We start from the raw sequence: 16,097 nt of genomic DNA on the forward strand, positions 1-16,097 counted from the left end.
GGGTACCTGGACTGGATAGTCGCATCCAATGGAAGTTGACACAAAATGTCGGTTTCGGTCCAGGACGCTTTGTTTCCTTAAAACCAAAGCTACCCTCTTCACATCTATGTAAGAGGGTAGAATTTAATGCACTTGAATATCTGTGTCGATCAAAATTTGGTCACAGAGGCAGCTGTTCGCTAATTGGAAATATATGCGGGATAATTCTCGAGGTCATCCATCGAATTATTGGACGTGCTTTGTATGTTGATCGGGCCCGTCACAATCCAAATCACTAGTGTCGCGCCACCTACACACCCTTTCTACTTATCCGTTCAACTCCCTCGGGGCTTCTGTTCCTTCTACAATCCAAGAACGTCCAAAAGACCTTTGTCCCGCAACTTCAGTTCCTCATCAAGCTTTGTCCAGATGGCGGATCTGGCTTCTGCATCGTAGCATATGGATCTAGCCGGTGCTTCCCAGATTCGGTTGATGTATTTGCCGCCACCTCGCCCATTCGGCGCACCGACACGCTGCGTATGCGGGTCCGGTCCCAGCTCTGGAGAAGTGGCTGCATGAGTGATAGCTAAGCTACCTTGCTGTGGCGTGATCGCGAAGAAACGCAAAAGAAGCTTCAAAACATGAGTGGGGAGATCGGTGGCTGTTGTCAGTGGGGTCCAGATACTCGACGCCACAAATCCCGGGTTCACTCCATTGACTGTGATGTGGAGATACTCGGGGTGTCGCAAAAGTCGAGACTGTAGCTCTATCACCCACATTTGGTAATAGAGTTTGTTGTCCTGGTAGTCATTACCCTTTTTCCATGGCCCGCCATGGAAATGGTCTAGATCAAACAGCCCGAGATGATGAATACACGATGTCGTACACACAATTCGAGGCTCTGCGCTTCGAGCCAACGACGGAAGCAAACGCAGGGTGATTAAAACCTGAGAAAGAAGATTGACCTGCCATGCGATATCAGTGAGTCCTTCGCGAGGAAAAGCGAGAGAAAAGCTCACGGCCAGTCCGAGTGTGTACTGCCGAGTCGTCACTACATACCTGATGAGCCATCTCAAATCCATCTTTGGTCACGATGTCTTGGGCGGGAGGTGCGACTCCAGCGTTGTTGCAAAGAATATCCAACGGCCGGTCGCATTTTATCCATCGTGCGCAAAATTCCTCAACACTGTCGAAATCGGCCATGTCAATCTCCCACCATTCGATTGTGGATGAATGACCCTGCGCGTTGGAAATGGTCTGGCACTCCTCTACGGCTGCGGTGGGATGCATCTCCCATGCAGGTGGATTGCGGCAGGCCAAGATCATATTCGCTCCCATCGCCGCTAAAGATTTCGCAGCCTCAAAGCCGATGCCATTGTTGGATCCAGTGATGATGATCCACTTGCCGGTCAGATCGGCGCCCGGAACGTGCTGGTCGGTAAGGAACGAGCTGTTCACTCCACGAAACGCCTGGATAATATCATAAATGCCCGGCCCTGATGGCTTGAGCATCGTGATGGCTTGGAGACGCTAGCTTGATATTGATCAACTTGGCACAGGAATTTGAGGTCGACCAAATCGGCGAGAAGATGCGGGTTCGCAGGCGGAAAACGTTGAATGGGGGGATCCATTAGGGGCTGGGTGGGAGTCAGTTAGCCCGTGCAAGTCACGAGCCCCCGTATGAAGTAAGCTCAATGAACCAGACTGACTGTCATCATTGACCGTCTACCTGAACCCGGCCATCAACGTCTCTCTCGATCCGCAGCGAAGTCGATAATCGACCTCACAAGATGGCAGATTGAAGCGCCTTTGCATCCATAGAAATCGCCGACTCGGCTATTCCTTGATCTCGACCCGTGGCCCGACGATCTAATGGCACGGAGAAATAAATAGCCATGGGCAGCAAGGAGACCCATGTGTGGTGAGGAGACTACCTATATACGCGCGACGTCGGCCCTCTCAGTTGGAAAGAAGTGGGAGGGTCATTAGATTGGCACTAGTTCAATGATAATAATACACTGGCAGAGACAGTCTCCACCACCTTTTGTCTCATGTCGAGCTTTCCGCTTATGCTACCGCAGAGAAGATCGCAGTGACATGGCGACCACATTCGACTCTCTGCTCCATCCTGACCGATCGCTTCCCCACCATTCCCTTGTGCCGAGGCATGATTTGCAAGCGGGCCTCTGGCTCGTCTTTCTTCGATGCCTCAGCCGGTGCCCTGATATAGCTTGGTCGCGAGAAGTTTACGCGCTTTCCGGTACCCAGCTGGAAATGCTCATTGCCTCCCCACAAAAGAAGGTCGTAGCCAAAATCACGCGACCTATCAAGGGAGTCGGTGGGTCTGGAGGTGACCGCGGTCTTGTTGTCCATAATCGCGGAAACATGGGTGGTACCCACGGAGATGTCGCGAAGACGAATGGGTGTCATTTGATTCTTGACCTCGTCGTACTCCGCTAACCCACTCAGATCCTTGACCTTGGCGGGCGAATCTTGCAGATGAACCCATCTGCCTGTTCCCAATTGACCCCAAATACCCTTGCCGCAAGCCCATGTGTCAGCGGTGACATGGTCGAGGTCACGGACCGCCTTAGGACTCTCCTCCGGCCCAAGAACGCGTTTGGCATCAACAGTGAAGAAACTACCCGCCCCACCGGCTGCGATGTTGGTCGCCTGTACGGCGTACAGCCCCCGGCGGTAAAGTTTTGATAGGGAAAGGGCAAAGGGGGTGTCTCTGGATGTCTGTTCGGAGTCGTAATCAACGCCTAGCTGACCAAACGAGTTGTCACCCCAGGCAAAGACCCGGCCGTCCTTGGTGAGCGCAAGCGAGTGATAGTCACCGGCACTTATCTTCGAAACCGGGGAGCCCAGGAAAGCCGTGACCTCGTGGCAGACATCGACTGGCCCCTTGGGACGAGTTGACCATGTCAATCCAGGCACCCCGAGTTGGCCTCGTGAAGGATAGTGTTCGGTTGATGCGACAGCGGTGAACACGCGGCCGGAGCTGGTTAAGAGAACCACGTGCTCTTGACCTGTTGAGATGGAGGTCACCTTTTCGCCAAAGCCCAAGGCTGGCTTTAAGCAGCGATAGCTCAGGGCGGACTGATTACTCCAGAAAGGTATCCAGGAACCTTCTTGTGTCCTTGGACCGACCTGCTGCTCTTCTTTGGCAATGGGCAGCGAATATACGGTGCCATCGGATGAAAGCGCAATAACCCGATTCTCTGATAGGGCGAGGGACTTGAGATTCTTGCCAGTCAAAGTCTTTGTGGGCTTGTATTCTTTCTCGGAGAAGCCTTTGCCCCATTGAACCAGATCACCATCTTCCGTGATTGCAGCGCCGGATTTTTCATTCGCTTTGAGATCACGCAAGACCTGTCCGTTGAAATACTTAAAACGACGGGGCGTCTTGACATCAGTATCCTTTGACCCTGGATCCACGACTTTGTAGACATTCGAGCCACACATATAGACCGCTGGGCTTTTCAGGCTTCGCTTTTCCTGGATCAATGGTTGCTCTTGCAGGTCATGGACGTTAATCATTTGCTTCTCGGCAGCAGACTTGCTCTCAGTTGGCACCTCATTGAAATCTCCTTTGAAGAAAGAGTATCCAATATATGCCGCAGCCCCGGCACCTGCCGCACCCAAGCCACCAAGGACCATACTCGGAGACCCGTTGGACTTTTGCGCATTTTGACTAGCTAGCCCACGCCGGGGTGTCCGAAAGGGAACCCGGGCGACAGTGGCCGAAGGACGAAGGATCAAGCGCATCGAAGGGGATGCAGACCCTCTCATTCGTGCGGCCATGATTGTAAGTTAAGAAATCTTTCAGCTCTGACTGTGTGAAGCTGTGAATTTCCTGGGGATGGCGATCGGGGTAGCTCATCTTGATTGCGTCAGTACCGGGCGGGATCCTGAGGCAGAATAAGCTCCGGCCGAGCTCCTGTTGGCGAACTGGACTTCGATATACCCCGGAGATGAACCATCACCGATATGTTCATGTGCCAACCTTGAACTCATGCAGATCGAAATCGAATGATCTAGTAGTCAGCGCTAGCACCAGGGCTGATTCTTCAGAATGTCATCAGCGAAAACGCGAACACGTCGCCAGACGGCACCGTCAGGACCCCCGCGGAAGGTTGCCGTGAGAGAAACCCGGCCGCATCTTGACGGCTTGTCTGAGCAACCCGAGGAGACTCACGACGAGTCGGTCGTTCCACAATGGGAGAACGAATACGAGTTTTCAGAGTGGTTTAATGGGGTCAAAGGAGACTTGATAGAGGAAAGTTACGAACAATACCAGTATGTGAATTGGAGTAGCGGAAAAGGAGGGGGGTCACGCTTAATCTGCGATTGCTGACAATGCCCCCCCCCCCCCCCCCCCTTCAACTGTAGGAGCTGCCTAGACGACTTGCAACAGTCGCGCGAGCATATCGACGACATCTTAGCGAACACACTCGGTTTACTTGACTCCCTCTCTCACCTGGCCAAGGAGTTCAACACGGTCGAATCGCAAACATCCAATTTCGAGAAGCAATGCGAGGGTCTGCTGGCTGCTCAAGAGCGGGACACAAAGCTCGCAAATGGGATACAGACCAATCTTCACTACTATGAATTTTTGGATCCGGCTTCGAGAAAGCTCAATGCTCCGGGTGCTGGAAACACGGTACGAGATGAGGAATTTTCCGACATGTTGCGGCGCCTGGATGTGTGCTTGGACTACATGGAAACGCACGTGAGTAAACTGAGATCACGGAATCCGTCATGCTTGATAATCGTGCTCTCTAATGTTCATGCCAGCCTGAGCAAAAAGAAGCAGAGGTCTACCGGTCCAGGTACCGCCTGCTTCTTACTCGCGCTCTCACCCTGATTCGTGGCAACTTTGTCTTCTCTATGCGAGAAATCTACTCGAGTGTCTCGAAAAAATTGACGGACCAATCACTCAACGATGCAGCCTTGTCTGCGCTACTTTACGCAAAGTTCAGGGTTGGCGCGCCGGAGCTCAAGCAGATCGGCGTTGAAATTCAAAAGCGAGCAGTCCCACCCTTGAACTCCGAGCAGAACAATGAGGCGGAATACCAAAGCTTGATGAACGAATTACACAACAATTACGCTGCAACGCGGGTCAAATTGATTGTACCTCTGGCTCGCAAGAAGCTCAATGAGATTGCCCAGACTCCGAGTGCTTCAAAGGACTTGGTCGCTTTCGCTCGTGCGAGTATCAGTTACATTCGCGGCTTATGTTTAGATGAGTATGACTTGTGGGGAGAGTGGTTCCATGGCCAAGCTGGGCTGTATGACTTTCTTGAAACCATATGCGAGCCACTCTACGATCATCTTCGTCCGCGAATTATCCACGAAAACGACATGAGTACGCTTTGCCAACTGTGTACCCTCCTACAGACTCGTTATTTCCTCGATCCCGAAGAGGATCCTGAACAAACTGACTTGAATCAGCTTGACTTCTCAGCCTTGATTCAACCAGCTCTTGAAGATATTCAAACCCGACTGGTCTTCCGAGCCCAGGCTGTCCTTCGCGACGAAATTGAGCGTTACAAACCACGCCCCGAGGATACCGACTACCCGATGCGCAGTAAACAGGTCTCATTGACCGTGACTGATACCCAAATATCCGGCACAAAGGACATATTGGCAAATACAATGGTCGAGACTAAAGCGCCGCTCGTCGATGATGGTAATGAAAATTCAACGACTTCAGACTAGGACGGAAAATGGGATTTTGAGACCCAAACCGCATTAAAGGGCTGGTACCCTACTTTGCGAAAGGCAATCTGGCTCTTGAGCCGGATCTACAGGCTTGTTAATGTAAATTTCCCCTTTGGAACATGTGCCACATTTATCATTAATGGCTCACTGACAATCCCCTACAGTCCACGGTGTTTGACGATCTGGCCCATCAAATTGTGCACCAAACAACCTTGTCCCTTCATAGTGCCAGCACTCTCATTGCAAATAAATCATCACCCGCCGATGGACAACTTTTCCTGATGAGCCATCTCCTTATCCTAAAACAGCAGATTGTTGCCTTTGACATTGAGTTTGTCGCCCCGGATGTTTCCATCGATTTCTCAGGCGTGACAAATACCTTTTGGGAGCTTCGCGAAAGAGGTGGCCTTTTCAACCCGCGCAATTTGATGCGTCTCGTTGGACACGGTCTTGTCCCTCGTGTCGTCGAGAATATGCTCGATGCCAAACTCGAACTAGATGGCTGTTTGCGAACCGTCATCAACGATTTTATCAATGCGTTTGCAACCCGTATGACAGCGTCCTTGCCAACAAAGTTTGTCGACACCCGCAATCTGCAGCACGGAGAACTTGTCTACCCCTCCTGTCGCACAATTGAACAGGAAGTGCCTGCGCTCCGCAAAATCCTCAACGCATACATTGACGACACGCGGATGAAGGAAACGCTAGTTGGCGCTGTTCAAGATCGCACAATCCAGATCTACGAAGACTTTTTTGACAGGTACATGTCGTCCGGGAAGGATAAGGACCTGAATGAAGCAGTGTGGGATGTCGATACTTTTGCCTCGTGGTGCGAGAACATTTTCCAAGTTGGCGTCGCTGGACTTCATTCGGAGCGAGCAAATGATTTCACGGAGGATGACGATGGGGAAGAGGGGCTATCTACTAGGAGCTCTTGATTGGGGGGGGGGGGCTCTTTTTTATTTCTTTCTCTGAGTATAGTTGAGTTGCTTCAAGATACCAATTGCATGCGTCTGTCCCATAATGGAAAATGAACATCTCACTTACAGCGAGGTACAAGTTTGCCAGACGGTCAAGCCTTGAACCTGGATGGTTCGTGTAGCCACGTCTATTGATGATATTTGACTCAGCTATGCGCTGTGAGTAGACAGACTTTTCATTCGTAAGCATGGATATCTATCTACCGGCATCAGCAATCTTCTCGCTCAAACAAACCACCCATCCCTCGCTAGAAAAATGCACAAAAGAACAACAATGGGCCTTTTTCATGCAGACACAACGCCAGTACACCCAGCTCTACAGACCGCAAGGGCCAACGGGCCCCGAGGTAGACAAAATGTGCAAGCCTGAATCTGGCCTGTCAAGTGACTCAACCGGGGAGTTACTCAAAGCACATGCCGAATTTTAGCATAGAGCTCCGTATCGAGGAAATTGTAGCTAGGATCCGGCTCGCAGAAAGGATGGCGAGTAAGAAGGGTCCCAGCAGTCGGACGCTCGGAGGAGTTGCTGTTCAAGGATGAGTCAGTCAGTACACTACTCCCAGACATTTATAGCCACGGAGCACAACAACAGAGGACTCAACTTACACAGTGAAGCAGTCGTACATAAAGGCAAGCGCTGCAGGACTGATGCTCATGGAGACGTCGTCGGGGATCGGTGGAGCTTGGTTAAGACTACCGAGCTTGAAGATGGCGCCAATGGCTTCTTCTTTGCTCCACGGTCGGCGACCAGCAAACATCTCCAGCACGACACAGCCAAGCGACCAAATATCGACCTTGGCACTGTAACCCTGGCCTTGAGACTGGATGACTTCGGGTGCCATCCAAAAGACCGAGCCTTGCATGGAATTGGAAGAATCATTTCCATAGATGTCATCGGTCTTCTTGGAGATACCAAAGTCGGAGATTTTGCATGTTCCATCCAGGTCAAGCAGAATATTGTCTGCCTTCAGATCGCGGTGCAAGATTCCCATGTCGTGTAGATAGGCAAGGCCATCGAGAGTTTGTCGTGTTAAAGATTTCACTACACTTTCCTCAAACTTTCCATGCTTTCGGAGACAGCTTCCAACGGAACCACCCGAAATGTACTCCAAGTAGATGGAGATGGACATTTCCCCTCGCTCACAACCAAGGTATTGCACAATGTTTGGGTGCTCAAGATGTTGCATCGTATCGATCTCTTGGTCCAAGGCAGCTACCATCTCCTTGATTCGGTCTCGGTCGGATCCGGCCAGCCTCGCGTTGATCTCAACTTGTTTCACGGCCAAAACCTCACCGTTGTCTGCGTTCATGCCTAGGTACACCCGACCGTACGTGCCCTTTCCGATAAGCTGACCGCGAATGATACGGAATGTAGGTTGGCGTTGTGGAACAGACCCGCTTGTCTCCGGTGCGGGAGCGTTCTGGGGGATGGGATCAAGTTTACTGAGTCTTGTGCCAGGCTTGGGGCTAATTTGCATGATCTTGGCACCGAACATCTTGGTGCTCTTCCGTCGCAACAAGTTGCCAGATTGCTGAGGCCCCGCAGAGCTGACACTCTTGGTTCGATGTGCGGCGCCCCTGGCCACTTCACGGATTGACTTCTTCCGTGACAAGCCACCACTGCGGTCCAGGTTCCGCCTGGCGACGATGGATCCTCCTTGCGGAGCTGGTGGAGGACGCATCGTCGATGTGTCCGATGGGATATGATTCGCATCCCCAATAGACTGTGAGGTGGATGACACGGCGTCTTGCCTGGCCCGGATGGTAGCTGCAGCATCCGAATCACCCTTTGCTGTATTAGGTGAGGGAGGCTCTTCCAGGTATGGAGCATCAAGATCGACATCCGGGAAGAAGCTATCCAGATTATCGATAACGCCTTCCACGGCAGGTCTGCTAGCCCAAACGTCGCCATTGACGAAGGAATCTCTACGATTGGGTTCTTCGTCATCCGATGAATCCGATCCGTAGAATGTGCCTGAGAACTTCCTCGGTGCGGTAGAAGATTCACCTCCTTTTTGGTCTCCGCTAGCCGGCGTGGCAAAACTCTTCCCTGACGAAGTGTTTGGGGAGATGAAGCTCACAACCCGACGCGGCTTAGCATTATCAGTGTCCAAACTCAGTGAAGGTTTTCGTCTCTTTTCAAGTTCTGGTGCAGGTTTGGGGGGCTCGTTCCTTGAGGGCCTAATTGCGAAAAGGCCATCGTCAGACGACTCGTCGTCGTCGTCCGCCTGCTCAACGGGTTGCTGAGGCGGTTTGAAGAATGATACTTCGGATTCTTCAAAATCAAATTCCGGGCCAAACGACTTGCGAGACTGCACAGTAGGCTTCTGCGAAGCTGTGCCCTGGGCTGAGGGCATAGCAGACGGAGAGCGGGACGCAAATGGCGGAGCTGTGTCTTGGATATAATGGCTGCCGAAGGCACTTGCATTCTTGCCTGAGTCTGAGAGAGAAAGTCAAATTAGAACTGGCTTGAAACACGCGCCTACGCAAATTCATCAGCACTGAGCGGAATTCTAGCTTACCAAGCGTTGTTCGACTTGATGCGGTCGCACTAGAACCCATCGTGCTGGTTCGATCCGAGTCGGAACCCATGCTGTCCTGACTGTGTACAGACGGAACCGAAGGTGAAGGGGTGCCAATAGCGCTTGACATTCGGCCAACAGTTGCCAGCACCGCCCCGAGGCCGGGGGCCTGTCCTGCAGCCTGAGTCTGGTGGCGATGACGATCTCCCCACTCGCCCGGCGCCTTCCTCAAAGAGTTCACTTTTGTGAGTGTGTTTGACTCATTAGGTGCGACAGGAGGTTTCCGTAGAGGAACCAGGGTATCTGATTTTTCAACCTTCTTCTCTTCGTATGGAGAAAGTCGCGGGGAGTCAAAATCAATGACACCTTCACGTCGATATCCAGTGTCTCCGTAGGTATCCTTCCGTGTTTGCTGTGCAGTTGAGGGTGGCATCCGGGATATACGATTTTCTTTCTGCTTACGCTCAACTTCTCGCATATGCGCCTCGTGTCTTGCTAACAGATCCATTTTGTCGGGATCTTGATTCAGTCCAGGGTCAGGAGATGTATCTTGTGAGGGCTTCGAGATGGAGGCTTTCAGAGTATTCTGCCGAGAGCCTAGAAGATCACTATAGGGCTTCGCTTGGGTCTTTGGAGATATCCTGTTCAATGCTCCCTCCTCCAAGGGCTTTCGGTGGATAGGCCCCTGAGTTGCTGTGGGAGATTGAGCTGGCTTTTCGGAAGGAATTGAGACCCCTAGACCATCGAAACGTGGCGCTTGGTTTGCCGAATTGGGAGCCGCAACACCCTTGACAAATATTTTCAATGACCCATAAGCGTCGGATTTGGTTCTCCGACTGACTGCTAAGATCGAGTCGCTCATGGGATCCTCGTGCTCTGTCTGTCCCGGCTGAGTAAGGAACATTTGAGCGCCACCCCAATCCGCGATTCCTAGACTTTGGCAGATTCCCACTCGGAGTGTCTCGACCGAGTCCCAGTCGGTGATGTCAATCAAGCGGTAGTTGTAACCGTCCATGGTTGCAAACATCCATTTCTTGGTCTTTGCCGGGGTGGCCGAGGACGAACGCTCGCCCAAAGACATGTCGCTTGAGTTGAAGGCTGACTGATATGGAAGATAGCCATTAGAACGGGCCTCGGGACTCGGTGGAGACTCTAAGTCTTCTGATGAGGGATGACTCAAAGCATCAAGTTTATGCCCCTTCTTTCTTGAGAAGATATTCAAGATGCTTTTGCCATGTTCGCGGGGATTAGAGGATGAAGGCTCTGTGCCGTGGGCTTTACTAGATTCCTGGGCTTGAGCTGACGGGCGAGTTGCATCATTGCCTTGCCTGCGGCTTTCGTAATATCGGCCCGTTGAAGAGGACCCCCGACCAACCCCGGGGGTCGACTCGGTACTGTTAACGCGAGAATGCTCGTACTTGAGCGACAAATCTCCAGTGGAGGAAGAGGTGAGCCCTGAATAAGGAGATGCGTATTGTGCAGCTGGGCTCCCACTCTTCGGACTCTCTTGCGCTCTCAGCGAGGACGGGATGGCACCATTCTCACTAGAAACTGAGGGGCTTTGTCGTCGATGGTCATTGACTGCTGCCAGAGCATTCCTGGAGTAGTCTGAGCGAAGCCAACTGGGTGATTCCCGCGAGGGCGACTCATACGTGGGTGCCTCGAAGCCGGACGGGATGGGTAAAGTGACAGAGCGCATCTGTGGAACCTTTTGCTGCGAAACCGCTGCACTCTGAACGTTCGCCAGTTGCTCTGGTGTGATGTCGTTGACCCCGCCAGTCGGTCCAGCCGAACGGGGCTCATTCAATGGGGGGCTCGAGTAGAATCCAGTTCCGTGCTCAACCGTTGCCGTGGCCCAACCAGGCGGATCACCGCGCAATGGCGTGGAAATGGATGAATCTGATTCATTGTCGTGAATCTGGCGGATTAACTTGCGCATTCGCAGACCTTCTTCCCTCTCGCGTGTCGAGTCCCATCCAGTCCCACTTCGCGCACATTCCTTTGCTAGTTGAGGATAGACAACTTTGTGCATTTTCCCAAGATTGCCGCGTCCGCCGGATGCTAAACCAAGCTCCAAAAAGTCGGCTCCTTGTAGCTCCAAAGACCTGAAAGTTTCTTGCCAGTCCTTGGAAAAGCCATTCCTAGCAAGCCAAAGCAAGACTCGATCAAGCGGCCATTGAATCGCAGCCTCGCTCGGTGACATTCCCCCTAGAGAAGCACCACTTGCCTGGTGTCGGTGAGTTGGCGATTTCGCAAAGTCCCCGACTGAAGGGCCTTGAGAAGGGTTGTCGTTGGTCACCAGTTCGTGAACGTGGTTGTGCAAAGCAAATGGAGGGGTGAGTCTTGTGCCTGGTGTCTGTGGATTGAGCGGCCCATCAGTGCCAGGGTGATATGTCTGGCTGCTGGCCTGTCGCTGTTGGGCATATGGATCGTATGTCTGTCCACCAAGATCAAAAAGTGGTGGAATTCCGACCCCAAGAGTGTCATTACCGGGAATATAGGTCGCGGAAGTCAGAGGCTGGTTATCGTGGGGGGTCACGATGGACAGCGGAGCGGAGGGACGGTATGGCGCGATGTGTTGATTCTGAAGGAGCGGTGGTGGCGGTGGTGGGAATCCACCAGGAAGCGGCGGTCTGCCCCAGTTTTGCTGCTGCTGCTGTTGTTGTTGTTGCTGCTGCTGCTGTTGCCATCCACCTGGTGTCCCATAATTTGTCCCTGGCGGGGGCCCTGGTGGCGGAGGAGGAACTCCAGCCTGCAGCTGCACCTGCCCATGTTGGTGAGGGTGTCGTGGCGGTGGTGGAGGCAGAGTCATGGGATGCTGGCCCGGGGGAGGGCCTGGGATGTATTGTCGTTGGCCATCCATGTTAGCCGATGTCCGATAAGCGCAGTCTCGCGTCCAGTGCGCGCCGGCGCACTGTTGTGGAATTCGAATCGCTAAACCCAGGCCGCGCAATCAACGCATGGCATGGGCGTTTCGTGATTCAAGAAGGCAGCAGGTTTGTCGACATGGTCAACGCTGTTATCTCTGTGACCTATCGACAGTCCCTCGCAGTAATCTCGCTCGAATCTCGCGAACAATCGCCGTCGAGCCCCGAGGCTAGTTGATTAATCGAGAGCCACTTGTGTAGCGTCTGAGAAGCGGGCCTGCTTGGGGGAAAGCCTTATCGTTAGCACAAAATTGACCTTTGGCTTAGCAGCGGCGTCGATCCCCCTCCGACTGTTAATACACTCGGGGAAAGCTCTCGCGATCTGGGAGTGCATCTTGGCCCAGCAGGAGGCGTCCCCAACAACTTGGCTAGGGTCATGAGAGTGATCGCGTGCGATGCATGTGAGGACCTACCTAAAGCAGCAAGAATTTGAGACCAAAATTGTGAATGTTCGAATGTCAGCACAACCGAAGAATGTTTGATGCCTGAAGATTAGAACGCTTTGGACCATCACGTGGTGGACCCGCAAGTACTAAAGGGTGGAGACCTCGAGCTTGGAAGTTGGGCAAGCGCGGAGCTCGAATAGGAGGTGGTCGCGCAATCATGGCTTTGGCCCCCCTTGAGGCCACGGTTTAAGACACTGCAATAAGCATTGGAGAGGGCTGGTTCTGGACTCGGTCGAAATATCGGAAATTACGTTGATTACGTTGATCAGACATCTGCTAATAACGGAACACAGTGAGAAGACATCAACCTGCATGGCAATCCCTGTGCTACCGACTGTTCAGTTACGGGGGACGCTGTGAGACCCAAGGGTTACTTTCCCCCTGCCGGACTGTGGACAGTGGACGCAGATAGACGTCGGGCATAGATTGCGCAATTGCGCACGCGGGACACTACAGTAGGAGTCGAGTGCGAACTTTGGTCAACCATTGATCTAGACAGTCTGGCTGAGCTACCGAATAGGTGGTGCCATTCTCCGGCTCTCGCGGCTTGATCCCACCTGTACGGAAGTGCACGATGTGGTGGTTTCCCCCAAGTCCCAGCAACCCTGCTGAAATGACTGCGCTGAAGTAGTATTTGCCGAGGCCCTCTATTTGCTCCAGTCAGCCTCAGAACTATATGGTTGATGAGGCACTGCGCTCCGCAGGACGAAACGCTGCTCACTTGCCACCGTCTACTCCACAGAAAGTTCTGTATCTAACGGTCAGTGAGCCCTCGATGGACGCCTGCTACGTATCTCCATGCTGTGTACGTATTCCGTCCGTATTAGATACGACGGGCAGATCGTACGCGATACTTTATTAATACCACCTTTGAAGAGGTAGACGAATTGGCTATTTCCGTGCTCGTTTTGCTCCGGACCGATCACAAATAGCTACGAGACAGGTTCTAGCATGGGTCGATGATTGGCTGAAAACCACGACAATAGGGAGATTCACGCAAAAAAAATATTATTCTTATTAAAATGGGAGGTAGAATCTGATGACAGTATGCTGAAGAAGTGATAGGACCGTAAATCGTAGCGCGGGGTTTCAACCGGTGACTCGCCTACTACCATCAGGTATCGCAGTAGTGATGCTTGGCACCCAATCCCAAAGGAAAAGCCATTGAGAGAGGTCGGACTCGTTTACATAGGCAGACCGGTGATGGAGCAACGAAGATCTAGAAGAACGAACTTTCCTGCACGAACACATTCCGCACAGAAAGGAAAAGCAGCGAGCCCCATTTGAGTGGCTTACTTGTTGCGAGCGGCTGCGGCCTCGGCGGTCAGTTTCAGTGCTGCGGGCGCGTCGTCGCGAGGCATGTAAAGTTCGACCAGCTACACATTATTGACATCATGTTAGCCCATCCATCTTCTCCCACTCAAGTTCTCATCGGCTGGCAATGCTCATCACTTTGGACTGACCTGAAGACTGCTTGGGTTGCTGAACTCCTGATTCGCAAAGAGCTTGTTCAGCTCGTCCCGGGTCTTGACGCGGCGAGTCTGGTAGCCGTCACCAGCACCAAATACCTTGGGAATGTTCGCAAAGTCCCAGGTCTGAATGTCGTTGTAGCTGGCATCCCAACCGTGGATGTATCGCTCAATGGTGTAGCCCTCGTTGCAAATAACAAATCTGCCAAAGGGGAGGAAACAAGTCAGATTTGCGCTCTTTGCAGGGGCTAAGTCTCATTTTGTTTTGGCAGTACTCACATAATGGGATTCAGCTTATTTCGAAGCATCGTGCTAAGCTCCTGAATAGTCAATTGAGCACTACCATCTCCGATGAACAGAATGGTCCGGCGGTTCTTTTGCTCTTTAGCGGCCAGAGCAGCACCCTGGCAAGCGCCCATGGAATACCCAATGCTTCCCCAGAGCACCTGACTGATAGCAGTCACATGTGCAGGGAACCGAGTATCCCAAATACCAAAGTTGGCGGTACCGGTCTCCGTGATCACAATATCCCTCTCCTTGAGCCACTGGCCAACCGTAGGCCACAGCCAGGCATGCGTGATGGTTTGGCTGGAGTTCTGCTCGCTGGCAGGGACCTTGTTGTTGATTGTGGGGCTGGAGGTCACATTGAGCTTGCCCATGCGCTCGACCACCTTGCGGAGAACTCCCTTCATGTTGATGTCGGGGTACTCAGAATACCGGACTCGCACAAAATTGCTGTGGAAGTCAATGGTGTTCAACTGGCCAATGCGATACGTAAACCCGGCGGTGTTGAAATCGGACTTGATGGCGCCAATGCTCAAGATCAAGTCAGAGGACTCGACCACCTCCCGGACGCCCGGGTTGGACCCATCACCGGCGTAGACACCGCCATAGTTGGAGTACGTCTCGTTCACGGCACCTTTACCCATCGGCGCAACAAAAGTAGGAAGACCGGAGGCCTCGACAAGTTGCTGCACTTCCTCCATTGCACGGTGACGGATCGTGCAAGCATCGACCAGAATGACGGGGTTCTTGGCGGCGTGTAGGTACTTGAGCACAACATCGACAACGTAGTCTTCCTTCTCTGGGTCGTTCTTGGGCAGAGACAAGTCGATAGGCTGCTTCAATCGATCGCCGTTCACCTTGGCAGCAATCATGTCCGTGGGGAGAGTGATGTAGACTGGTCGGCTGCGGATCCAGCACTCACGGATGGCACTGTCAACGAGGGTGGCGGCATCGCGGGGATCCTTCAGATGGGCAACGTAGCAAGCGATTTCCGCGTTCATCTTGTTGAAAACATTGAAGTCGCCATTGCCCAGGGTGTGGTGCAGCAACATTCCATCCTTCTGTGAGCGAGTGTTGGGTTGGCCCACGATGTGCACAATAGGGACAAACTCGGAGTAGGCGCCGGCAATCGCATTCACAGCTGAAAGCTCTCCCACACCGAAGGTGGTGATAAGAGCACTGATCCCCTTCACCCGAGCGTACCCATCTGCAGCATATCCTAGATAACAGAAACTAAGTAAGATGCAACTCTTCTGATCTGGCCAAATTGGCACATGCTTGGCTTACCTGCGTTGAGCTCATTACAGTTGCCAACCCAGTTTAGACCGCACTTGGGCAGGTAGTCGAGCGCAGCAAGGTTGTAATCTCCCGGAACGCCATGGACAGATCGGACACCAACCTCGTGCAGGCGACGAAACAGATACTCGCTGAGATCCATGGGGTTTTCGAGCTCTCGTGTAGCAATGTCGGTGGAAGCCATGGTGTGTGTGATATTGTGAGAGTGTGGATGAGGAGAGGGGAAGGTAGAGTAAAGAAGAGAGAGTTGAGCGGAGTCAGGTAGTACGAAGTCCGGCTCGACTGAAGAGCAGGTGGGATGAGCAATATGTCTTCCTTGCTCTCTGTTTTGACCTTTGCAGTAGGGTGACACGGCGCAATGGAAAAGTTTTACGACAGGGGGAAACAGCGGCACCCGATTAATTAGATGATGCTAACTTGCTACTCTCATCTTGCGAGTGCTCTAGACTTGCTTGCCAGGCCCGCT

At 52.6% G+C, this 16,097-nt stretch overlaps 5 protein-coding genes across 5 annotated transcripts; 1 reads left to right on the forward strand and 4 right to left on the reverse strand.

Annotated features, from left to right (window-relative positions):
• Nucleotides 1-341: 341 nt before the first annotated feature.
• POX_b03055 (uncharacterized protein) lies at nucleotides 342-1,491 on the reverse strand (the record flags this gene model as incomplete). Its single annotated transcript, XM_050111960.1, has 2 exons — nucleotides 342-944; nucleotides 1,039-1,491. The coding sequence occupies 2 exons, from the start codon at nucleotides 1,489-1,491 to the stop codon at nucleotides 342-344; spliced, it is 1,056 nt and encodes a 351-aa protein (XP_049972306.1).
• A 555-nt stretch (nucleotides 1,492-2,046) lies between these two features.
• Nucleotides 2,047-3,786, reverse strand: POX_b03056 (uncharacterized protein; the record flags this gene model as incomplete). Its single annotated transcript, XM_050111961.1, has 1 exon — nucleotides 2,047-3,786. The coding sequence occupies one exon, from the start codon at nucleotides 3,784-3,786 to the stop codon at nucleotides 2,047-2,049; it is 1,740 nt and encodes a 579-aa protein (XP_049972307.1).
• A 271-nt stretch (nucleotides 3,787-4,057) lies between these two features.
• On the forward strand, nucleotides 4,058-6,644 carry POX_b03057 (uncharacterized protein; the record flags this gene model as incomplete). The annotated part of the gene is made up of 5 exons (XM_050111962.1): nucleotides 4,058-4,281; nucleotides 4,375-4,714; nucleotides 4,780-5,643; nucleotides 5,704-5,805; nucleotides 5,871-6,644. The coding sequence occupies 5 exons, from the start codon at nucleotides 4,058-4,060 to the stop codon at nucleotides 6,642-6,644; spliced, it is 2,304 nt and encodes a 767-aa protein (XP_049972308.1).
• A 447-nt stretch (nucleotides 6,645-7,091) lies between these two features.
• Nucleotides 7,092-12,071, reverse strand: POX_b03058 (uncharacterized protein; the record flags this gene model as incomplete). The annotated part of the gene is made up of 3 exons (XM_050111963.1): nucleotides 7,092-7,212; nucleotides 7,293-9,126; nucleotides 9,209-12,071. The coding sequence occupies 3 exons, from the start codon at nucleotides 12,069-12,071 to the stop codon at nucleotides 7,092-7,094; spliced, it is 4,818 nt and encodes a 1,605-aa protein (XP_049972309.1).
• A 1,802-nt stretch (nucleotides 12,072-13,873) lies between these two features.
• Nucleotides 13,874-15,815, reverse strand: POX_b03059 (Pyruvate decarboxylase; the record flags this gene model as incomplete). The annotated part of the gene is made up of 4 exons (XM_050111964.1): nucleotides 13,874-13,957; nucleotides 14,045-14,252; nucleotides 14,330-15,554; nucleotides 15,623-15,815. 4 exons carry the CDS (start codon nucleotides 15,813-15,815, stop codon nucleotides 13,874-13,876), a joined length of 1,710 nt encoding a protein of 569 aa, XP_049972310.1.
• Between the last annotated feature and the right edge of the window lie 282 nt (nucleotides 15,816-16,097).

The sequence above is a fragment of the Penicillium oxalicum genome, chromosome II, assembly GCF_001723175.1.
Source record: "Penicillium oxalicum strain HP7-1 chromosome II, whole genome shotgun sequence".
Taxonomy (NCBI): Eukaryota; Fungi; Ascomycota; class Eurotiomycetes; order Eurotiales; family Aspergillaceae; genus Penicillium; species Penicillium oxalicum.